Genomic DNA, 25,859 nt, shown 5'->3' on the forward strand with positions numbered 1-25,859 from the left:
GTTCTGTTACGTATGATCCCATATCTATCAAATTTAGATTTTGGACTTATAAAGGTAATGCCCCCAATTTTTTGGTTACAACAGGGTAATGGTGGGGCAATGATAATTGCATGATTGCATGATGATAATTTTCAGATCAAATTTTCATAATGAGGTAATTACAGGGAAAAATATTCATGCCGTACTTGAAATTGTTTCAAGGTCAGAAGATGTCAGTAGTAACCATATTAAACAATAGATTTTAATGCTCACAAATTTTAAGTTTTGCCATTTCAGTTCTTTCAAAATTAATGGGATAATGTTAACCCAAATTTCTCATGAGAATATTTTGGGGACAATGTTAACAGGAGAGAAACCGTGATTAAAAACAAAAAAAAAAAACCCAAAACTTGTTGATACCAACGTATTACCCTATTTTACCATATTAAGACTAATCCAAGCTGTGACCTCTTTTTTTTCTCATTCCTTTTCCTCTAATTTTCCAGTCTCATAAATAAACATACCCTGGATTGTTTCTGGGTGAGATCAGTACCCCAAAGGCAATTCATTCATGAAGGCAACCACCAGATTAGTCACATACTCTGGTCACATGTATCCCTGCTCTTTGATGAGGGCTATCTTGTGATAGACACAAACAGATCATCTCTGTTTTTAGGACGTCAAGTGAGGGACTGCTGTTTCCCTCATGATTTCAGACTCCAGTGCTCCTCTTCTTCTCTTCTTCTTTTTCTTCATGTGTCTGTGAACTTGTGCCAGGCCATGTGAAGATCACACTGGAGTGAAAGGGTGGGATAGGGATTTTTTATTTTTTTTTTATGAAAAGCTATTGAGGTCAGGGAATGGGGAAAGTAGAGCAAAACCATGGTGATTACTTCTTGAAAATCCAAGACATCTTTTGGGATAGAGCTATGCATTTTTTAAAACGAAAAACCATGTGCTTAAAACAACACCAAAGCAGTTGAAGTGGGCTGTGAAGATTTGAAGTTATAAATTGTTTCGTTGCCTTAGCGGAACAAATGGTTCACAGGTTCACCAAAAAAAAAAAAATTCTTCATAAAAATATAAAAGCGCTACTGTTAATGTTTATAATGTGGTTTTAACCATATCAGTGACACTAGACTACGGTTTATTAAGTATGAGAGTGACTTTGCCAGTTTTATAAGCTGAAATATCTCAACAACTACACTGTTGTGTGATTTGGTAGAGGCACTCTTCCTTTGAATCCTTCCAACTTTCATTATGCCTGGATTTGATTCAGACAATACTATCCCCCAGAGGAGAAATCCTAATGACACCTGTGTAATCTTTTAAATGTCTCTGACTGTTGGGTAGATTGTCACAAAATCTGCTGCAAACATGCACAGTGAATTTGGCAGCTCTCTAATTTTTCATCAGCACCATCTTCAAATCAACTTGTAAAAAACCTGTGGCATTCCCATCAGCTCAGCCAGACTTTTTTTGGGGTAATTAGCAAATGTTAGCACACCCATAACTAAACTGATATGGTGAACTGAGTAAACATTAACTGATTTATGAATGCAACAAAACACACTTTAAATAACTTCAATGACACTGTTTATTTATCACCACTTGGTCTGTGTATGTATATGTGTGTGCAATTCTTTGCGCCTCACCATCTTTGATGTTCATATGTACTGTATTTGTGTATGCCTTCCCTGTATGATTGCAAAACCCTTCAATATCTTGCAGTGATAGCCCTCTGTCCTGTACATGATCAAATGTTCTGTTAGTAAAAATACACAACAGGCCAAAACAACTCAACTGGTTCTTTGCTACACACAGCAAGGCCCAGCACCTGTAAGTGGTGAAAAGTAACAATCAAATAAGATCAACTTAATTCTTGGTTCATGTGAAGGGGTTTTCTGAAGCACTCTCCCTTCACTTTAATCATCTTGATTTTGTAGCACTTGGTTTTATTAGATTGAATGACGATATGAGGTGTAGAAACTAACCAATGGTTACACAGTTTTCAGAAAAAAGTATATTGTATGCGTATATATATATATAGTTATATATATAGATTTATATTCATTTATAAGCTTTTAAAATAGCACAGTAAACACTTTGCACACATGATAAAAACCACTGAATGTGTCTGATTGTTTATGTATAGGCCAATGGCATCAAGGGAACCACACCCTCATCAAAGGAAATTTTACTTTCTCTGCAGTCAGTCAGCTCAGGAAGGAACATCAGAACTGTTACTACTTCATAAATGAGAACATTCATTTGTGTGTGTATGTGTGTGCGTGTGTGCGTGTGTGTACGTGTGTGTGGTTTTTTTTATATAGATAAACTGAACATGAGGCTAATGAGCTTCTTTTTCTACGCAGTACTTTTGTTCAGAGCTCCTTCCTGAAGTGGCTTATCTGGAAAGATGATTGAACTCAGCGCTAGACCACATGTTCCTGTCTGTAATTGCAAGTTGGAATATTTTAGAGTTTGCACACTTTAACCACACAGAAAGAACAACAGAAACAAAAAAGAGAAGTTATATAAAGACAGTCAAGTTAAAAACCAGAGATACAGAATTTATAATACTTCACATTTTCTCTGCTTGCCCCTCTTTACCATGATTTTTTTTCATACCTGTACAACATCTGCTCTCTCTCTCTCTCTCTCTCCTCTAATTGTCTCTCACTTTCACTCTGGCAGTTTGTCTCCTTCCCGCAACACAGTCTCTGTACAGCTGGCTTAGTGGTGACCATAGAAATAGCTAAAGGGTTCCGTGTGACGTTGGTTGAAGTTTGTACAGAAACATTTGTTTTTTTTTCTTTTGTTTTTTTTCTTTATGTAAACAGGCACACACAAATTTCTAGAGGCTAACTCTTCAGTCAACAAAAACACCTTCTTGACTTAACCGTTCCCTCATCATCACACATGATTTGTATTCCTCTGTTTGTTTCAGTTCCTTTCCTCTGTCTGCTGATGACATTGTAATTTTCACATGGTCAAGAGTTTCGGCCCCGGTCTCAGTCCTGCTGAGAGAAATAAGGCCTTGGATTGCTCTTTTGATATCTAGAGGTTTACAGCTACTCAGTTTTTATTTCTCCTTTCCTCCCTCAGCAGACACAGCCAAGGCTTCGTTACAGTTCGCCACCCAAGATAATGAAGTTTAACCAAGGTTGCTGTTGTCCAGGTTGCCGTTTGTTTAGTTTTATTTCGCTGTCTCCAGCATCAGTGTTGGTGGTCTAGTAAAGGAATTCACGCTGTCTCCGACAGATCCACATGGAATGAGCTAGCAAATCCTTTTGCGGGCTGAAAAGACAGAGAACACACTCGTTAAGACAAATGACACCCTTTCCCTCGAGGCTTTTTAGTGACACAGGCGGCTCGAAATACTATCTCTTGAAGGATACGTGCCACAAAGGACTCTCTGTGAAGTTATTTATACACCCTAGAGGCTGGTTCTCACAGCATAATTGTAAAACTAATTTGGGAATTGGGTAAAAACATGTCTATCAGTGAAGATAAATGCTCCAAAATTTGGTGGCTACATGATGCATGCGTAGAAAATACACAGAGCACTAATTGATTCATTAATTATCTATAAATGGATCATTAAACATTTATAAATACTTTATCAAGACAACCCTGGTGATCAGAGTATTGCCATAGCAGCATAAGATGCTATTTTTAAAAGTAGAATATATTGCCTATTGTTTAATAAAGTCTCAGCTTCTGGGACTATTCTGATAGCCTATTTTCTTACAGAATGATGAACAGCAAAACCTTTGCTGTGGCACAGCGGGTCCATTTATTTCAACTGATAAGAAAAAATGGAGGTAACATCAAAAAAGTAAATTGAAATAAAATAAAGTTGTGAGTTTTGGACTGAGCGAATATGGAGCACATTTATCCTAACCCTGCAAGGCAGACGAGATGAGCAGACACACAGGCAGCTATATTTGGAGCAAAACAAGCTCTAGCACCTAAAGGCTAAATACCAATTATTTTTCACACAGACCTGATGTGCAAGAAGAAGATTGCTTGCCTCTGTTAAGTCACAAACAAGAAAAAAGCAGGTTATGGTGCTCATCGTTTACCTGAGAGACAGCCCACAGTCAGCATGCAGTATCATGGAGGGTGGTGGTTAACATGATGGTGACTTGACTGGAAATGACTTCTCTACTGAATGTGTATATCAAATCCATTCTCTACTCTTAGAGCTAATAGAATATTCATGTAATGTGGGAGCCTGGAAAGCAATTGAAGGTGCTAAGAAGTGTCCAGCCATCCTTTTTTTCCCCTTGCTTTCCTTAGAAATGCAAACTGGAAACTGAAGTCTCAATTTTAGTGGTTCAGTGATTATCAATATGTTGCTTTTGCCAAATTAAACTTACTTTATACTGCAATAGTTTCCTGCCTTCTTGCAGAAAACTTGTGTACGTGACATTGCCAACTGAAATATTTTGACCTCATTGTTGACAGCCCATCTCACCCACTCTTATTTATGTCATGTATTGATCCACAAGCAAGCAAGTATAGATACTCAACAGTTCCTTTGTAGAACAAAATGGACTTCAGTCCTTGTGAAGAAGAAGCAGCAGCGTGGGTTGTGTTTCACCTTTTGAGCTATTCAGTAAGGAAGTCATCATGCTCGAGCAAAACCAATGTTGAGCAAATGGAAAAAGATGTCCTCTACATCATGAGATGATCTGTCTTTTGTTTTCTCTTTGCATGCTCCAATCACACAATGTAGATATGTGGAAACATGACGTGTGCTTATTTTGACAACCTTTACTTATATGAGCATCAGATAAAAAGGATTTTGAGGGGAGAATTTGGAAAAAAGGAAAAAGAAAGGGGCAACAGCAAATTAACACAAGTCCAATTCATTTTTTTATTATTACTTTAGAATAAGTCACATAATTACAAGCAGCATTTAGGGTTAGGGTGAGGTTGATTAAAAATTTAAGTGTCTTTTGGAGAAGGACAGTTAGAAATAGTTTACATTTTACAATTGATAAAATTAATGATAATTTACAAAAAAAAAAACAAAATCAAAAAACTTAACAGAACGATATAACAAAAGATAAAGCCGTAATTTTAAACTCCTTAATAAAAGAAGAAATAAAAGTTGATGAACATCATTAAAAAAGTCCAGATCAGAATCAAGAGGCAGATTCATTGTCCCCTCCTTTAGTATCTGTACTGGACCAGACCAAAGTCATAGGGTCCCAGGGACCTTTCATACTGATACTCACAGAGAAAGGTGGGTTTGTATGGTAGGGTCCCCCTATCATACTCTTTCCTCTCTAGCGTGCTGGAGCTGTACTGCTGTTGCTGCTGATGGAGATGATGGTGAAGGCTGTGGTGTGACTGTGACCTTTGGCCGTCCTTGCCAAAGGTGGAGAATGACCTATCGTTGGACGAGGCAGTGGACGAGGTCATGGTGAGTTGGTCGGAGAGGTTGACAGAGGAGGGTACCTCAGTGTCGGGCAGTGTGGCATCCATGCCGGGGACATGCAGATTGCTACGGTAGTCCGGCCCCTGACGCCCATCTGATGGCACAAAGGATGGCATCCAGCAGCGGTCAGAGTGACCCAGGGCCTTGCACTCTTCTGTACAGTTGGAGAACAGGTCAGTGCCTATAGAGAGTATTCAGAGAGAGGATGCCAAGTGCAAATGAAGAAAGCACAAATGGAAAGCCAGAAATGTTGATGGAGGACAATAAGTAAGAAAAAAGGAATGGGGTCATGATAAAAGAAGCAGTATAAATATTTGGAGTGGAAAGGGGAGATGGAGGGAGAGATGAGTGAAAGAAGAAGAGAGAACACAAGTTAGCAATCATTTGCCAATGTCGCAAGCAGAAAAAGTGCTGCAAAAGCTATTCATCAAAGAGACAAGGCCAACATTGATGAAGCGAATTGTTTGTTTTCTTCCTCACCCCATTCATTCCGAATGAAATGTGCAATCAAAGTGATGTGGTGTTGAGAAAACATTTCAACCCCCCCACCCCCCGACATCAACATCCTCAGTCTCACAATTGATTTTGAAACACCAGGAGACAAAATGCGAATCTATATTCCTTCGTCTGTACACAAAAAACGATAATTATGTTAAGAAATATGCCACAAAACCAACAAAATAGTCACTGGCTACATAACCACACTCTAATGTCAATCATCCCTATACCAACCGACAAAGTGTGTAATTGGCACACAGCTTCTGCCAAAAACAAAAGACCACATAAAAAAGATCAAATCAACATCTGAAATGATATAATAGAATGTCAAACACACTCACGCATAAACCCCAAGCATGAAGGAAGTACCAGTTGTGTTAATTAAACTGTCTCTGTGTCAGAGTGTGTGTGTGCTCATGTGCATAGTGGATTGTAGTTTTCCTGGCTCTCCAGTGAAATCTGGATGGTTTAGGAAAGCCTTCAAATGACGCGATAGAAGCAGGAGATGATCGGTTTTGGGTGAGAAGAGGAAAGAGATCTGTTTCATAAGGAAAGGGAAAAAAAGAGCAAGGGAAAGAAAGTGGGCGATAATTCCCTGTGGCTGAGTGGGTTTCAGATCTATTCTACTGATCCATTCAACTGATAGTGTCTCTATTGCTCCATTACTAACACTACACATGTACACACACAAACAAAATAATGTTAGAGAAAAAGCAGAGAAGCTAGACTCTTTTCATATTTTTTGAGAGGGTAGGGGTGTGTGGGAGAGTCTGTATAGTCAGTAGTGATCAGTGCAGTCATGTCAACGAATAAATGTGTTAATATTATCTGCCATCTACAGAGCATGTTTTTTTCTGCCATTTCCACAACCTGTCATGGATTACAGATCATTTGAACCTATACATTCTTTTCTAAAAGACGAGAACTGAGTACAGAAGAAAGTATCCATAAGGTTCATATTGTTAGTTAAGTTTTGTTTGTTCTGTCTGGTAGATTGCAACTGCTCTGCTGTTTGTTATATTTCAGTATCATGACAATTTACAAATAAATAAATAAATAAACAAAATGAAGTTGCCCTGTTTCCATGTGTTCAATATAATGATCTGAGCAATCATCAGCAACAAAAGGTACAACCTGCACTTTCTGAACTTATTTTGGTGACCTCGCAGGCTATATGCATACTTGCAGATGTTAGTCAAGGCAAAAAAGCACTTGTACCTCCTTCTCATGTTTATCAAATTAAAATAAATTAATTGTAGTTCTAGTTAATGTTCTTCTGAACAATGCTAGACTAAATCTTAAGTGCACAAATAATGCAATAAAGCTGAATCCCTTGTTGTGGAGACAGAATACAGTATCTTTCATCATCTGGAAAGTATTATGTAGGCTTAATGCATTAATAATAAAGCTGAGATTTAGGTAGGGTTTTTTTGTCTATCATTTTTATATTAAGTGGGATAACTGGTTTCACTGTTTATGGATGCATTTATTTATTTATGTATTTATTTATTGAACTGCAACTAAGGTAATCCTTGAAAATACTGAAGACGGGGAAAAAGGCTAAAAAATGATGAGATGAGAACAGCCAGTAAACGGTTACGTATTTCGAAATAACCTTAAAATTAATTAAATCTAATTCGATGCAAATTATTAAACATACAACAAAAACATTATTGTAGTTTTGACTCTGTTGTGTTATACATCGCCAGTTATTTTAATAGTAAATATTGACCACTGCACATGTAAATAACACAGCAATATCAGTCTTTATATTGTCAGAACTACCACTACAACAGATCCCATTTCCTTCTATTTGTGCGCGTCGTGTGGATCTAATCTTGCTAATTCATGCCTCATGGGGAGCGAGAGAGGCACAAGACTGTGCAGTGACCAGAGAGCTAGAGACAACAAGGGCCAAACAGACTGGGGGGACTCACAGATTTCAGAAAAAGAGACAGCAGGCGGGTGAAACGGCAAGACTGCAGGAACCATAAGGAACGAGAGGGGAAACCTGGGCAATCACAGATGGAAAGAGCAATGGCCAGAAAAGACAAGGGAGACCCAAACCTTACAGATGGAGATGGGAAAAGGGCTAGAGAGAGGTGGGCTGAGTTGGAGGCTGGCTTTGATTTACCAGAAACAGCGTTACAAATGTCCAATTAAACATTAGCTTTTATGTGCTTCAACCCTATTTCACAAATATTTTTTAAACATTCATTCAGATGCCACTTTTCTAATTCTAATTATTCAAGGCTGTGTGGAGCAGCTGCCTTATCTGAGTTTAAATAGTTTAAAATAGATATGTGTTAGAGCTGACAAGTTCTTTGTTTAGTATTTTACCTTACATATTTTGTTTGGTTACGAAAGATTTAAAGTCATGAGATATGTTTTTAGTTTGTATACACTGTCTGGTTTGATTGCCCCATGAGTAAGCACAAGTCACAGGTTTTTGCTGCCAAAGGGTGCATTTGTTTTTTATCATAGAAGGGATGTGGCTCAGTGGCAGCACAAACCGATCCGATGGAGAAGAAAATGAAAAATCTCTCAATTCCATCAGGACTAGTCCAGGAAAAGCTGCTCCAGGAGATATTTGTAATGCTGATTCCATTTTTGAGTGGCGTTTACTTCAATTTACCCTCCAATTCACCCCAAGAACTAATGTATATTTATGGTGTCTTTAAAGGCTGGGTGCATATAAATTATGGTATTTCTGTTAATTCCCACTTTTATATTTGCCCTTTAACCTTTTGGTGGACTATTCAGAAATGTCTCTTCTCACACGTGAAGGGCGTTGACCTCAGGCCACTTCCTGTCATTTCTGAGGTATTGTGTGGATAAAGAAATTGGGTGTCATAATGCATACATATATACATTCTTAAATGTATAAACAAACGAGCAGGAAGACTGAAGCACAGGTGCGTAAACCAGACATATATTTGGCAGAAACCACATGGTACCCACACCTGCATACCAATAAAAAGTTAATACTGAAGGATTATAAGAGAAAAGGTTTGTTTGTTCCGTATTTCTCATTTCTCAGTTCGCACTGTACTCTGGAGAGGATGTAAAAATATAGTCTGCTCTGCACTGTTTACCATATATCAGGCTGAAAGTCGTGTTACAGCTTCCGAAATGCTCAGTGATTTTTTGCCTGCCAACTCACTCTTGAAAAACTGACAACGTGAACATATATGTTTGCAAACACACATACATGCTTGAAATACTCCATTAATACAGAGATATGTAAATTTACACGAGCAAACAGACAGGGCATGCATACATGACACCAAGTAGCTGTTGATCCCCGTGAAGCACCTTTTCCTCCTCAGGCAGGAAGAAAAACAACAACCAAAACAGTGACTGGCAATGACAGGCCCTGCCAGCAGCCCTATCTCTCATTGTGACCTCATCAGGCAGGAAGAACACACATACGCACTCTCACATGCACATGCAGGAGACAATGTAAACGATGCTACACAATAAAAACCTGATCTACTTGCTAATAAGCAATCAGCACTTCTGTTCTTTTTTCTTTTCCTTTTCCCCCCCATTACAACTCTGCATGTTTCTGAAATCCCTTGTTGGTGTGATTTGACTAATTGCGCTGTCTGACATACATCCAGCAACAGCGAGCAGGGAAATGAAGGAAAACAATTTCTCAGGAAAACACGAGCCTCTAGTTTGAATTCATTTTGTGGGTTTACACTTAGATTTGCAGTCTCTCATTCTCTATTAGTCCCTATGAGTTTCTTTCCTTTCGTCCTCTGTCTCTCATTATTTTCTGTCACATGTAATTCTCCTTCTTTCCTCTCCTTGCCTGTTGCTTTTTCTCTCCTTATTTTGTTTTCTCCACCCTTAAAAAAAGAGCACTCCTGTTCCCCCAGGTGGAGGGTGTCTTCTATCCATACCTCTGTTTTTCATCTTGTCCTCCACTGCTCCAGAGAGAATACAGACACAAAACATCAATATTTGGACAGCAGCAGCGTACGGCAGGGGAGTAGCAGAGCTTCCTTACATGAGTTGGCCAGAGAGGCTGTGATGAGTAAACCAGAGACCTCCCAGGGCTAAAACAGAACAAGATGGCTCTCACAATTCTAGACGTAATGACAGACAGAAAAGAATGTTCCTAGCTACCATTTTCAATGTTTGTTAGGCAGCAACTACGCTGGGATGGAGAGCCAAGATGGCCCCTCCTGTAACAGTCACTGCTTGATTAAGTGCAAAGGGACAGTTTGTATGATTTGGACCTTTGTTGAATGCCAAGAATTACAGTGTACAGTTCTTTGACAAAAGAACTTCTGACAGCATCGTTCTACAAAATTTTGATTTATTACTACTTAGCTTTTCTTTTCTTATTTCTGGCCTTCAGATGTTATTATAAAATTGCACTCAGAGACTGTTGTTTCTAATATTTTACCTAATCTATGTATCGTGACGTCCTACTCTTTTTTTAATAGGTTTATTCAGGCAAGCTAGACCAGATGTTCAGTGACATTCATTTTCTGGAGAGAAAATGGCCAAAGCATGTTTATGACTCCCCCAGAGTTTGCAAATAGTCTTACGGCCTTACCTTTTACTTCGAAATTTTCAAGGCCTCATGTGAGGAAACATTCAGTTTATTCAAAAGCTATACCCTATTTATACTGAAGAGGGTATTCATCAAGGTGCTAAAGTTGTTTGAGTGTATTAGTAATCACTGCAGGACATGTTCCTATTGTGGTTTCTTTTTCACACAGAGAATCCTCTTCCATCTACCTTAGCCATGTTACAAAGAGGTCATTCAAAATGGAAACTGTTTAAGTGCTTCCACAGAGATAAGAAAGACATCTTGCAGGAATCTGAGCAATCTCGTCAATTAGTTAATCAAACTGATTGCCAGAATTCTCTTTTATCTTTCTCTGCTCTGATTTGTATTGACTATTTTTGAATTCAACAAATGAGTCGTGTTAGTAGAAGAGATGCCATGTCTGCCTATTTCAGGTAGAATGCAAAGTAATTTTTTAATGAGAAAATGTTTATTTTTTTCATTCTGTTTCCTGCAGAAGATTTTGCAGCGAGCTCTTTTCAAATTCTTCCAATTCAAAGGCAATAAGTGTGGATCTACACAATGAGTTCACCAAACTTCCATCATGCCATCTTCGTTCAGAGGTTGCACATTTACGAAAGTATTCTGCTGTCATTGTTTCTTGTTAAAATAGCCGTTCCTTAAGAGCAGTGATTTTAAGCAAAAAATTGCTAAACATTTGCTGATTCCAGTGTTGTTGCTTGTTTTATACGATAGTAAACTACATATCCTTTGGACTGGTGGTCAAGACAAACAAGCAATTATGTAACAATATTTTTAGGCATTAAACCATTTAGAGCTTTGAAATGATTTCAGTCAGAAATTAAACTAAATAAATGATGAAAAACATGATGCACAGCCAACTGATGACACAATAATTGTTAGTTGCAGCCTTTGTCTGGTGTTACTATTTTAACTACGGACTTGAAAAGGTTTTCATGAGTGAAAGCTTTTCGGTTATGACTGTTTGCCTTTTGTTTGTCATTTTCACCTAAGCAAAGGAAATGTCTTCCGAATGCATTTGTGTATTTTCTTCCCCTCAACTCCTTTTCGTTCGAGTTTCCTTTATGCAAGCTTTTAAACGAAAACTTGAGATGTTCTCTTAATCATCTCACAGATTGCATTTGTTTGTTTATGACATTCTTTTGGCATAAATCTATATTTCTATGCAAACCATTTGCCCTTTAGTGTCTGGGACAATGAGAGAAGGTGGTATCAAAACACTGTGTGCTAAATTCCTCTGACAGCTTACTGACATGGGAAACTGCAACACTGTGGCCGCCACTAATTCATAATCAGCCATCTAATACACCGTTGCCACAGTGATTTAATTGTCTCATTTGTCACGGCTGTTGTTCTCACCATAACAAACGTCATGATAATGATCATTTCCAGTCTCCCACCCGTCACGCAGTCTTCCACAGCTGATCGAATGTTTCTGTGAAGCCAATTTTTTTTCCTGATGAATATTTTATCCTCTCTTAAGTGTCACCTTTTTTTCTTACGTTCACTCACTCCTGTTGTCACCTCCAATTTAGATGATGGGAGAGCAGTGTATAATTTGGGAAAAAGAAGTCTTGGGCTATAAAAGGTGTGGCAGTCAGTCAATAGTGCTTCAGCTGTTGATGAACCAGTGCCTCACTGCAGACACGCTGCTTTGAGAAAAAGCCATTTGCCCACTTTTTAAAGGTATCTGGTGGCTCACAGGCAGTGTCCTTTTGATTTAAAACCACGTCAGGAGACTTATTTTCTAAAGTGTCAGCCGAGCGGCCGAGCGGAAAGCTAAGGCAGGTGTAGTTGATGATATGCCAACTGGAAATGGTTTTCCCTTGATTTGAAATATTCTGAGGTGCACAAAAAAGGAGAGTGTGCTGTGCGATCCCATGAGGAAACCTTGCCTCTAACCCTCCTTTGATAATTGCTATGCAAAGGATCTAGAAATGAATTACTGATCAGCCGAGTGTTGCGGAGAGCCAACGTGTGGGGGAGACAGAATGAAGGATGAGACCCTGCCACAAACCCAAGAAAAGAATATGTGTGTGTCAGGCAAACGCATGCACACACAGAACACAAGCATATGAAGTGTTATCTAGGCATAGTCATGTCAAACACACAAATATATATGCATATTTGTGTGTGTGTGTGTGTGTGTGTGTGTGTGTGTGTGTGTGTGTGTGTGTGTGTGTGTGTGTGTGTGTGTGTGTGTGTGTGTGTGTGTGTGTGTTCACAGCCAAACATATGGTTGTGAACACAGGTTCTCAAGAAACACATAAAAGTACATCAGGTCAGTACAAAGTCATCATGGCTCAGGCTTTGGCAGTCTGGCTTTCTACTCGCACTAAACACAAAACTCATACAGGAAACAGCACATAATAACACAACTAAACTTACAGAAGCTCGCAATCCACATAAGACAACCAACAGCATTCCTGTCCCTGTATATTATTAAGTAACACAGAGAAAAACAGAGACACAAATGAGCAGTATGTACACCTATATAGAGAAAATATATATATATATGGCAAAGTGCCAACTGCTTTCCTCTTAAACTGAATCTCATTTAAGCTTCACACAGCACCATCTCAAAGGAGAAAGCCGTTTCAATACAGACATCATCACTGAGCCTTGTGTTCTACACAGCACACACACAAGCAGATTCAATACAGGTATCATGTATACACCTACATATTAAATCAGACAATGGTATACCTTTACACCTACACAGACACACACTCCATCTGGTTTTGTTTACAGAAGTCTGAGAAACTCAAATGTCCCTCTTTCCAAAATACCAGTCGTGTGATATTACCTCCCATGGAGTGTTAAGCTGTTCCCTTCTAAATCCAACATGCGGACCAAATGTTGGTTTCCTGGTATGAAATACAGAGTACAGCACCAACTGTGTACACTCCCAGACCAGTGCCAAATGAGGTTTCTAGGAGCCAAATAAAGCTGAAGAAACATGTTACCGATTCAAAAATGTAGGTCTGTAACTATACTAGCAAATCGTCACAAAGGAATTCAAGACAATTTTCCACATAAAATAAGTGATAAAGTACAGTCTCAGACTTGTCCAGGATCATGTTAGGACTTATTCCTTTCTGATATCTTGAGACATATATCACATACTTATACATCCAATGTTCCTTGTTGTCTTTTTTTTTTTTTTTTTTAATCTGATCTGCTGGTTAACATTGGGCAAAATTCTTGAATAACAGCGAAATGCTACATGCATTCCAACAAGAGGTGTATGTTTAAGCAAACCCATTAATCATTTCACAAGGGTTTTTTCTGATTAAAAAATAAGGGAGTTTTGGATTTCTTCCAATTCTGTAGTTCAGTCTCGCACAGTTTGACCTTCCCAGCCTGTTTCATGAGCGAGGGCAGAGAGTGACACTACCACTGCTGCATACTGGCTCTCTATTTTGGCTTCGTTCATTAACAATGTCAAACACAGGAGAGCCTAATGAGGGACCATTCACTATCCTACAACACCTATCTGATCTTTTCTATTTGTATTCTCAGCATTGATATGATATTTGGCTGGCTCCCGTCTAGACAGGGGTCTTACACGCGTCGTGTGGAACAATCCCTCAGAAGGAAAGGGCAGTTCAATATGAAATGAGATTTTGTATTGCTCCACTTTTTGCCTGACTCCACTTTGATCAATAAACAGGTAAAAACCTAATAGAATTTTAGATAGAACAAGGCTAGCCTTATGATAAGACCCAAAGACATGTCTAAAGAAATCTGCATTGTTTTAAAGTGTAAAAGAGAAATGAGTGAGTAAACAGACCTGAAATATGAGTGTAGGTGGGGAAATGTTACCTAATCCTGATATTTTACCTTTATTTTAGCTGCAAAAGCTACAAAAAAAAATGCAAAAGGTACTAATATTTTTTGATAAGCAGAATCTATACATCAAAGGTACTACAACACCCCAAGTGTAATGCTGATTGAAATGCTTCTCATTATATCAATTTAGCTTTAATGCCTTTCATTTCACTTCAGTGAGGATATTGATTTGTGCCACCAAAGCACTATAGGCCTCACACTGCCTTAGTGCCATTTACTGTCCTTTCAGCACCACTTCATGCTGAAACAGCAGCAGACTTAAAACGAGAGAAGTCGGAATGCAAGGAAGGAAGGAAGAAAGAGAAGAGATTTCCCCCCAAATTTCCCTCCTTTTCACCCGGCTGTGAAATGTAATCAACACCTCTGGGGCCCAGTTCGTGCCAGCAAGCAACCTCGGAGTCTAGGCCTTCGCACTCTCTCAAATTAAGGAAATTAAAAGTCACCGGTCCGCACCAACAATTCAGCTTTATCCCATTCACAATAACAAACACACACTATTGAAACAGATCAGGGTAGGGTGTGTGAGGGCTAATATGTTGGTGTAATTATGTGGGGTAACTCACCGGCTGAATGACCCCGGTTTGTGGCATCGTGGTCACTGTCACCCTGTTCGCTGTCACCGTGACCACTGTCTTTGGAGCTAACAATATCTGCTTCTTGAAATGCCGAACTAAAAGAGGCAGTGGGGAGGGCAGAGAGTTGAGGTATGAAAATAGTAATAGGGCAGAAGGAGAGAGGTTGAGACAGGGAAGCAGGAGACGAAGAGAGAAGCCAGGATTAAAAGGGAAAGGAGAAGGAATGGGAGAGTCAGAAATCAACACCACATTAATATAGTCACGGTGGCCATCAAGAGTCTAAATTGGATGTTACACATGGCATGTAATGAAATCCAGCATTACAGCTTTAATAGACGCTACTCCGTCAGTTATGGGACTGATGCCAAATTGAAGATGAGTGTTATGGATACACTGGGAACAGTGTAGCCTCTCAAAGCCACAATTAAGGATGCAGAATATATGGGATTCACACTGATGGTTGTAATATTCATTTTTATAGACATATGAATAGGTTGTGGCTCCATGAGGCATATTGAATGTTACAGGTCTTCTGATGGTGGATTGTGTGTGGCTCTTTAGGCTCTGTGATTTGGAGATGTTTCAGTGTCTGTGCATGTGTCGCTAAATGTGTGCTTTTCACTACCTGTTGACACGTCTGGGTCTGTCCACAAGATAGCTGAGTTCTGCTCGTTGGTGTTTTGTCTAGAAAACCCACAGACAACATTGGTCACATGTGATGCCGAATAAACAGAGGAGAGAGACATATGTTTCAAAATAAGAGAAGCATTTAAAAACATATATGGATACACTTGATGTCAACGTGTAACTGTGTAGAATAAGTTGTGGCTATGTGAGGCGGGGTACCGACGGTGCGCGCATCCACTTGGTGAGTGAGTGGGCGAGAGGAGACGAGAGTAGGGGAGAGTAGGTTAGGGAGGCGATTGAATGCGTAAATGATTGAGCCGCGCGATGCTGAAACTGAACAACCTTTGTTCACCGTGCTGCCGTGCTGGGTTGTGCACGGAATACTTAACGCACAGAAAAGGCAAGGCTGTGACTGGCTGTCTGGCTCCAGTCCAGCCAAACCGCAATCAACAAAAAGCCCCAACTCCACAGCTCCGCTGGCAGAACGCACAGACTGAGCACATCAAGTCTATTGAAGCCGCTGGTCTCATATCTTCTTATAGATTCTTATATTTGCCACGCAAACTTTATAACCTCCTGGGGACATGTGCAGTATTTTGTTTATTTATTTTTTAAAAGATCCACTGTTAGGGAAAGATTCTGGCGTTGCTAAACCAGCAGAGCGAAACGCTCTCCGGGCGATTTTTTTTTGCACATTATAGTGCTTTATTGATTACATACTCCCTTCTGTGTAATTTAAAAAAAATACATTCGTTTGAATGACCAATATAAGTTCCACAACTCTCCAACGTGTAGCCTAAAATTCATTAATTATTAAAATACTTTTGTAAAATTCACAAATTACACTGTTGGCCCTTAAGTGGGAACTGGTTAATATGTGCGTCAAATTAAATCGTTTTTACTGAATAAAGAATAAACATTAAATAAAACACGTTTTTCAACTTGGTGGTCTAAAGAAATTGGCAAGTAAAGAAAAATATCTGGCGCACTCAACTTCTTCGCACGACGTAAAGGGTGATCTAACAGCAATCTGTTACCAAAAAAAAAAAAAAAAAAAAAAAAAAAAGGACTACCAGATTTAAAAACTGACATGTCCAATCACCATTAAGCATGACAGCGGTTAAAGGCCACTAAGCACAACAGCCAATGGCACATTCCTTTATAAGTCTTTTGAGAGAGTTTGACATTAGAACAGCTTGCCATGCCTAAAAACTGGGTTAACTGTTGAAATTGGGGTTTTGTGCTCTTTTGATGCAGCTCAAAATGTAGCCCAGAGAGACTGCTAATGCTGATTCAGGCCTCTCTTACCTCATTAGACAGGATACTGCCATTAGATATGATGTCCGGCTGTTGGTCACTGTAACCAGTGACTATGGCGCCGCAGGGGTTGGTGTGATCTGTGTCAGTGCTGCGAGAGGGGCTGCATGGTTTCAGAAACATCAGATCCGTTTTGGCAGATTCCGGTGTCAGACACACCTGGTAGCAGTAGGAATTCTGGTTTTGGTGATGGTGGGAGCCGAACCCCCCTCCTACGCCGCCTACACCAGACTCCTCCACGGGCACCTGCCCCACGGGCCCGACTCCTGACGTTACATTGGTGCTCTGAACTAACATGATGTCGGATTTACTTAGCTTTTTCTGTTTACGGCCACGAGCCTGCCTGCTGCAGCACGAGCCACAGCACAGGCAGCAGTCACCAGCAAGCAGGCACGTGTATATGTTGAGCTTCTTGTCCTTTTGGCAGCGCACGGCCAGCACGATCATGGCCAGTAGGAAGATAAAAGAAACAGAGCCCAGGGCAATGATGAGAATTAGGGTGAGGTCAAGGGAGGTCTCTTTTGTCTTGGAAGCTGAGCCGCGATCGACACCGCGGCCTTCATTCACGCTGTCCACTAAAATTACACTCACACTGGCAGAGGAGGACAGAGGTGGCTGCCCGTGGTCCCTCACTTCGATCAGCAGGTCATAGTAGCCCTGGGGATCCCGTTTGGGAGATATCCTGCGGGCTGTTCGTAGTTCCCCTGTCCTCCAGTCCATGCGGAACATTCCCATCTCGTTGCCCCGTAGGATGCTATATGACAGGCGTGCGTTCTCTCCATCATCTGCATCCATGGCCACAATGCGCGTCACTAGATAGCCTGGTTCCGCAGAGCGTGGCAGGTGCTCTTTGGCTGTGCCGTTTTTGCCGATAGGGGCTATCACAGTAGGAGCGTTGTCATTTTGGTCAACTATGATCACATTTACAGTAGCGTTAGAGAAGAGCTCGGGAGCACCTGAGTCCTTAGCCTGGACCATGAAACTGAACTCCTTCAGCTGCTCGTAATCAAAAGAGCGTAGTGCGTAAAGGTAGCCAGTGTCCTGATTTATTGACACATATGTGTCCACGGACATGCCCTGTATGTCACACTCCAATATGGAGTAGGTTATAAGAGCATTTTGTCCTACATCGGGGTCCAAAGCGCTCACGGCGTGAATGAAAGCACCGGGCACGTTATTCTCAGTCACATATACATCATAAACAGCCTGCGTAAATCGGGGCGCGTTGTCATTCTCGTCGGAGACGTGCACTTTAATTGACTTGCTGGTAGCCAGGGAAGGCTGACCTTTGTCTTTAGCCACCACGGTTATGGTGTATGAATCTGTGTTCTCCCTGTCCAGCGGTCCGTCTGTCACAATGGTGTAATAGTTTTTAAAGGAAGATTTCAGCTTAAAAGGAACATCCCCTAAAATTTCACAGCTCATTTGTCCATTCTCATCAGAATCCCTGTCCGAGACGCTAAAAAGTGCGATCACGGTGCCCGGGGCGTCCTGCTCGCTCACAGATTCAGTCACAGTGCTGAAACCGATCTCTGGTGTGTTGTCGTTCACGTCCACGAGTTTGACAAGCACTTTGCAGTGCGCGGGGACCGCATTAGCTCCCAGATCTTTAGCCTGAACATAGATCTGGTGCGTGACACTCTCTTCATAGTCCACCTCACCCGCTACCTCTATCCTACCTGTTCTGGCATCAATGTTGAATAATTCCTTTATCCGCGGTGTGTTATGATTGCTGAAAGAATAAACGATCTCTCCGTTTTGTCCCTCATCAACATCAGTAGCATTGAGCTGAATCACGAGAGTGCCCACGGGTGAGTTTTCCCGCAGATTAACCGTGTACACGGACTGGTCAAACGTGGGCGCGTTGTCGTTAGAGTCCAGAACTTTAACGACCAAGAGAGCTGTCCCGGTCCGCTGCGGGATGCCCCCATCCACAGCCGTCAGCACATAGCGGTGCACTGCCTGCTGCTCTCTGTCCAGCGGTTTCTCCAATACCAGCTCCGCAAACTTGTTCCCGTCGCTCTGTGTTTGCACGTCAAGGTAAAAATAGTTGTTATTCGTTATGGCATATGTACTGAGCGCGTTTGTGCCAACGTCAGGGTCGAAGGCGTTCTCCACCGGGAAACGGGTCCCGGGAATAGCGCTTTCCGAGATTTCCACAGAAATGTCTGTTTCAGGAAATCTGGGTGGATTGTCGTTGATATCCATCACCTCAATCTCCACACGAAAGAGCTCCAATGGATTTTCCAGAAACACCTCCAGGTGCAATAGGCACTGGGTGGTCTGCTTACAAATTTGTTCCCGGTCAATTTTTTCCTTCACCACGAGCGCACCGTTCTCTAAGTTCACCTCCAGATAAGGTGTCCGTGAACTAGGCACAGTCTGAAAGTGGCGAGCGGAAAGTTTGGTAATGTCCAGCCCCAAATCCTCTGCAATATTCCCAACCACAGAGCCCGGTTCCTGCTCCTCTGGCACCGTGTAGCGTAGCTGAGAGGCAGCTCCATCCAGAGTGGAGAGCAGGAATATTAACCAAATCATCTCCTCTGCCTCTGTCCAAGTGCACTTCAAAACGGAAAAAAATAAATGTTATTCCCTCTTCTCACAAGAAATGAGCATTTCCCATTTTCTCTGTCCGTAAAAGGGCAGTGAAATAAACAGCAACAAGGCTGCACGACTTTGAAATTCCTCTCCTCTGCCTCAGGTCAGTGGAACATTGTGTCGTTTCAGCTGTGAGAAGCACAGCCATTTGATCCGAGCTTCTCTGTTTTAATCAATTCAGCACCGGTCTGTGAGTTTTGGCGTCAGCGCAAACATTGCAGGCTGGAGCCAGGACGCATAGCCAACTCATAGCCTCTGCACAGAACAGACTGCCCCTTCTTCACAGAAAAAAAGTCACAAAACAAAACAGGAAATTCCACACCAGCAGAGAAAGAACGCAAAAAGTCCTATTTATGCACAACCGAAATCAGCAACAAATATAACTTCTAAAGAAAGCCTGGCGAATAACACGACTTTCTCCCTATCTTTCTCTATGAGGATGTAATCACTGCGCCTAAGCGCTCAAAGCGGATGATGTTCACAGCTCGGCTTCTGTAAAGCAAGTGTGAGCAGCGAGGTTGGTTTTGCGCACAGCTCCTTTCCCCACCAGCCAATGATATTCTCAAACAGCGGGTGTGATGGCACCTGATTGGGGCTCCGCAACGCCAGCCAGAGAACACATCGGACCCTCATAACAAAACCAGTTAAGTGCCGCTGCGCTCCTCTCCTCTCCTCCCCTCTTTCCTCCAGGCCCAGCCTCAGTTGTAGCAGGGAAATTAAATGTTTTACACATCCAGTGAATTAAGAAAGTTGAATAATAGTGGGTGCTAGTTGGCGTTGGCGGGGCTGTGTAGATAAAACTGAAGCTTCCGTCGAAATAGTGGATTTTTTGAAAAGTTTTTTTTTAACCTTATTCGTATTACTATCATGAGGATTCCTTTTTTGTTCCAATATAACAAATATCTCACAACTTGTTAGATGAAGAGCCATGACCCTCGTGTGGCTGTCCTTGACGCAATTATTTCAACAGTTTGCTATTAAAGCGCTGCTCTGATAGCAAAGCATGAGTCAGACTGTACCAAGCATACTCACAGCCAAAGACCACCATGTAAAATGCCTGCGCAAGTAAAGACAGCTAGTGACGCAATACTCCAAAGTGCCGTGGTCACTCTCGTCTCTCTCTCTCTCTCTGAAATGCACACATCTCAACAGGATATTGGAGGAAAAAATAAAGCATTTTAAATAAAGTATACATATATCCAATGCAATTTCCTGACGAGTATCAGTATGATACAAGGTTCCATCAGAGCAGGATCACACATGACTTACTTTAATTCAGAGAAATGAAGCGTTGTACTTTAGTCCTACCGTGTTGCTAATAGCCTAAAGCCTATTAGTTCTCCCATCTTCCAGTTTTTATCATTAACCTCCTCACATGATGGCCTTAACGTTAACGTTGCGTCATGCGCTAATTTAATTCATAAAGCACATATTAAAAATGCAAATGGTGGAGTTTTGAGAGAGATACGAATAGTGGGGGTCTAACTACTTGCACACCATTTGGCGGATGACGACAAAAAGATGAAAAAGAGCGTAATTGAGGCTAATTAGCATAAGTCTCTAATTCCAAATGTAATAGATGGAGCGAAACAATATCGGCCGTAATGCAAAACGACGTGCCCATTGTGCAGTGGATTAAACAGCGAGTGATACGCGATTCTGCATCTCGCCATACAAGTCAGGAGAAACAAAGAGGAGACGTTAGATGAATTTCTACCCATGTCTGAGCTGGAGCTGTGTGACTGAATCGAGCTGACACTGGAGTCGAATCGCAGAGCGGTGCGCTCTGCATCTCCTCTCTCTCCAGCTCTCTCTCTCAGTCGCGCTCTCCGTCCCTGTCAGGGAGTTACAGACCAACGTCGCCCCCTTGCGTTAGCCCACTTTCTTTTAAAAAATTCTGTTGATAAAGAAGAGCCAACAGAACCGTTAATGCTATTTTCTAATTAAATGAACATTCACCCAGTTCCGTGGAAGGAAAGCAACATATTACATTGCTGAACTCTACTGAAATGTTCTCTTTTGTTGCTCATTCCACTTCAACATTATATCTTATTGTCCGTTTACAGTTTTTCTCAAATGCTAAAACACATGTCACAAACGTTACCACCAGGTCCCCCAATGTCCAAACACAACACCCTTCTCTAAAGCTACATAAACACAACCACACCTTCCCACTGCAAAACTCAAACTCCCACACCAAGAGAGCAGCTCGAAGCTGTCAAAACTATAAACACTATACACAGCATTACACACTACAGCAAAACAAGTGAAAACACAATGCTCAATTTGTGAGAAGGTTCTTTGTTTCATAACTGCCAATGCATATTTTAGAAACTATACAGTAACGGATCGTCGTAGATCTCTGCAGAGGATTAGGCATTTAGATTTGTGAGTTTCATATGAGTAGTATAAATCTATAGAAAATCCTGCATGTACGTACACTACTGTAACACAACTCAATGCAAAAACAGAATCTATTGCACACAACAGTAATCTTGAAAACATGAACAGGGTGTGAAGTTTTTTTATTTACGTTATTCACACCACACACACACCACAATCACTGTGCGGCATCATGTCGCTGAGCTGTTGCTCGCATCTCGTCCGTAATGATGGTGCGAGGTTGTCTTGCTCTCCCTCCTGGACCTTCTCCTCTCCCATGTTGGCCTTCTCCTCTTCCTCGTTGGTCGCTCCTCTTCCTCCTCTCATTTGAACTCCTCTTCCTCATTGGCCTGCTCCTCTTCTTCCAGGGCCAGCTCTTCTCCCTCCTCTGCATCAAATTCCTCTTCCCCTGACTCTGCCTTCATCCATTGTGTTTGTTTGGAACCTTCAGCATACTGTGCACTCTGAACTTGCTTTTACATGTGGGTACAGCATTAGCAACAAGTGTCTTCAATTTTGAGTCATTGTGTGTAGTGAATGACGCCAGGTGTGTTCCCTGTGTTCAAAGATTGGTGACTGTGGCAAGCATTTTGCATCACATGGGCTTTCATTTGAGGATATGAGCAGAGTTGTTTTGCAACATGTGTTTTAGCAAGGAAAAATGTGTTTAGATTTATGAGTACAGAGGGTTGTGTTTTGTGAATTGTGTCTTCATGTGACATGTGTTTATGGTACTGGAATATGGTGGCTACATTTAGTAAATGTGTTTAGACTACTGGTCATTTGGGTTACAGGATTGGCTTTTGTGTTTTAACATTTGAGAAAAACTGTAATAAGTCTTGCTGGTTTTTATTGATACAGCGGTGAAGTATATATATATATATTTAATATATATATATATATATATAAAAAAAAAAATATATATATATATATATATATATATATTAATTCAAGTAACAATAGCAGTACTATTGCAAGGAAAACCTCTGTATATAGACATAAAACAAGTCAATACTGGAAATATTATACTATAGATTCATTGTTATGCTTCATTTTAATTGTAGCAGGAGAGACAACTACAACCCTTGAGTTATGGAAACAATGCTAGTTGGCACTTATGGCAGTTATGAACGTGTGAATCATGAATAGTTCTGTATACAACCTTACTTTATTTTATAATAATGACTTCAAGAGAGAAGGTGCAACCTATTTAGAAATGCATCACATTAGAAGTATGAATTATAATAATAAGGTAACACTTAAGTAAAATGCCTCTTAGTTGTTTTTAATTGCGCTGCTTAAGTAAATGAGCATACTTGAATTCAAGAGCTCAGTAAAAAGATCCTTGATAAGGCCAACATTACCTTTTAAAACAACCATTCGATCAGAAGTCTTGTTATATATATATATAGCCTGAATCAAAATTTATTTGTAACTCTTTAACAAAGGTTGAACTGTAGGACACATTCAGCCTGCACATTAAACAACGTGAGCCACCACAACTACACCCGACTACCTTCACTACCGTTACACCTTTGTTTTTTCCTAATGTGGCATTCATAGTGTGTTCCATGTAAAAAGTCATTTTAAATGGAAAATTACTCAATGTTACTGAATTTATTGTGCACAGGCTTAATATAAGAAGTCATGTGTTCAGCCAGAATATGGGAAAACATCTAAGCATCATAGGGCCACCACGAGTAAAGACCTTTACTAGTTCTTGTGTTTAACAGTTAATATCACTGTTAAAAGTGTCAGTAGAATGACATTATGGGTGAAATAACATTTATTTTCTTACCAAGAATGACAGTGGGGAATCAATATTACTTCATATTTGCCTGTTAAACACTAATCCTTAGAAAGCAACTGATTAGCCCAGCTGAAAAAAAAAATAGGAGAAAGCAGTCCTAGATGGTTAGTTTTTTCCTTAAAAAGACATTTTTTTTAAAAGATATTTACAGCTAGCATGAAAACTTCAAACATTTAGTAATTAAGAAATGACTGAACACACAAACAAACAAACTAATAAATAAATAAATTCAAGTTTAAATAAGCCTGGACTGTATATAAGCATGTGTAAATATGGGACCCTAACTTGCTCACTCTAAATATTATGCTGTTATACATATATCTTTCTAAATTACACTTTTACCCTATTCTGAGAAGCCAGCTGCGATGAAGAAGATGAAGAGGTTAAGGACTGATCTATGGACTGTTTAGTCTTTGAGAAAGTCACACTTCTTCCTGTCTTCATACTAATCATGTGCTGTCTATAGCTTACTATTCATATTCCTATTGATCTTCTCAAAGAGTTTTCTTTTAAAGGAATAACTGCAATGCTACAAAGGCATGTTAGCGTAAGAAATATGCATTCACAATTTGAAGACTTTGGTTAACTTCATTTAGCTCCATTTAATTCCTCACTTGACTCCTTGTGTCCGGGCAAGAACAACAGCCATATTAATTCCTCTTTCACTCTCGGTGCATTTATAATTTAGTGGCGCTGAAATGACAAATGGGACATAATTTTTGACAAATGATATCATAACTAGCCATGATGTGAAAGGCTAACAGACTAAGGCTGGTCTTTAGGTAAAAGCTCAGCAGGCCATTAAAATTTCATAATATGAACAAAAAGGCAATTAAGATATCATTAAGGGGGTTAGCACCCAAAGGATATACCTCAAGCTTATTACAGTGCCCTTTGATAGGCCTGTACCTAACCGCTGTTGCAGCCTGCACTTCAGAGACTTAAAAGAGAAGAGTTGTAGCCCAGTGACAAACTGCTAAATGGGAGATATTGTCTCTTTCAATATGTCAACAAAAGCCTGTGTTTGAATTTAAGTGCACAATCGTGGCCAGAAAATTAGTTCAGACTTGGTTTAAACTAACTCTTGATGGTTAGTTTATAGAGGAAAAAGAAACTTGTTAATTTCTGACTGTTTTATCTCATCGGCTTATTGAAGCTCTGGGGTCATAAACGCTGAAGAAACTGTAATACAAATGGAAACAGGTCAATAAACAAACAAAATAAATGTGTAGAACAGAGCTGTTACTTCTTAGTGTCACGAGAATCAAGCTTGAGAAGAAAACTGATCAATACGTAGCAAATACAATTCACTGTTAATAACTACCCCACTCTTACTGAAGAAATTCTGTTCAGTTGTCTCATAGGGCTTTCATGTGAAATCCGCAAACAGTTGCATATTAAAAACCACACTACATCCACCCTTTAACCCTAGATGAGTATGATCAACGCAAACCATTTGTACCATTTGGGCTCCTGTAATTGCTTTAGCTTAGAAATTGCAGTGTGTTGTAAGCTGGATAAGACCATGTACAAAATGGATGGCTGTGCCCTCAGCCCAGAGTGACTGTGTGTGTGATCAGTGTCTGTCCCAGACAGCTGCAGGGTGACTCCCTGCCCTGATGGCCATTACTCAGTCTGATGGATGGAGTGATGGTGTAAAAAGTGGTGGAGAGAAAAAGAGAGGGGTAATAGGAAAGTAGGAGGACTCAAAGGAAGCAGTGGACAGCACATTAGGGCAAAATGAACAAGATAGTGAGAGGGAACAGAGGAATGGTTCGAGGAACAGAGGCCACAAGAGGTTGAAATGTTAAAGTGAGATGAGAGGAGGTGAAGGAAGAAAAAAAGAAGTGGAGAGATGGTGATATGGGATCTGGGCATGACAACAGTGAATAGTGCTGATAAGAAATGGAAGAGGAGGCAGAAGAGGATGCTACTTTAGGTAATTGGTTTATTTTCATGGGGAGAATCCATCACCATTTCTGTAAATACATCAGTAACTGCCCGTGATAATTTTCAGTCCTTGCTTCTCAACATGATGTAAAAATTAAAAGAGAGCGAGAGAGAGAACATAAAAAAATCTGTTAGCGTTTAAAAACACAAACTGTATACTACATAAACATAAAACATAGCAAGTGTACAATGCAGCATTCAAAGTAAAATAAATTAGTTACCAAATCTTTTGAAAAAATTTACATAATTAAA

The 25,859-nt window shown here is 40.3% G+C and overlaps 1 protein-coding gene across 4 annotated transcripts; it reads right to left on the reverse strand.

The window, feature by feature from the left end:
* Positions 1-1,567: 1,567 nt before the first annotated feature.
* On the reverse strand, positions 1,568-19,982 carry pcdh10a (protocadherin 10a). Of its 4 annotated transcripts, none has more exons than XM_080879585.1 (5): positions 16,859-19,982; positions 15,549-15,607; positions 14,912-15,018; positions 5,452-5,612; positions 1,568-3,279 (listed from the first exon to the last, which is right to left on the reverse strand). In XM_080879585.1, the coding sequence occupies exons 1-5, from the start codon at positions 19,403-19,405 to the stop codon at positions 3,226-3,228; spliced, it is 2,928 nt and encodes a 975-aa protein (XP_080735711.1). In that variant the 5' UTR covers positions 19,406-19,982; the 3' UTR covers positions 1,568-3,225. The 4 variants fall into 4 exon arrangements, with proteins under 4 accessions (XP_080735711.1, XP_080735710.1, XP_080735709.1 ...); XM_080879583.1 differs by having other exon boundaries at positions 1,569-3,279; positions 5,229-5,612; XM_080879584.1 differs by lacking the exon at positions 5,452-5,612.
* Positions 19,983-25,859: the final 5,877 nt, after the last annotated feature.

Source organism: Rhamphochromis sp. 'chilingali' (assembly GCF_963969265.1).
Source record: "Rhamphochromis sp. 'chilingali' genome assembly, chromosome: 4".
NCBI lineage: Eukaryota > Metazoa > Chordata > Actinopteri > Cichliformes > Cichlidae > Rhamphochromis > Rhamphochromis sp. 'chilingali'.

What these genes read in the sequence shown, in the direction of transcription:
- pcdh10a (XM_080879582.1), bottom strand. Translation starts at nt 19,405, where the DNA reads ATGATTTGGTTAATATTCCTGCTCTCCACTCTGGATGGAGCTGCCTCT. An exon ending in GCAGTATCCTGTCTAATGAG is followed by an intron (nt 15,608 to 16,858) that starts GTAAGAGAGGCC and finishes TGGGTTTTCTAG; the next exon opens with ACAAAACACCAACGAGCAGA. An exon ending in AAACCGGGGTCATTCAGCCG is followed by an intron (nt 5,613 to 14,911) that starts GTGAGTTACCCC and finishes TACTCTCTATAG; the next exon opens with GCACTGACCTGTTCTCCAAC.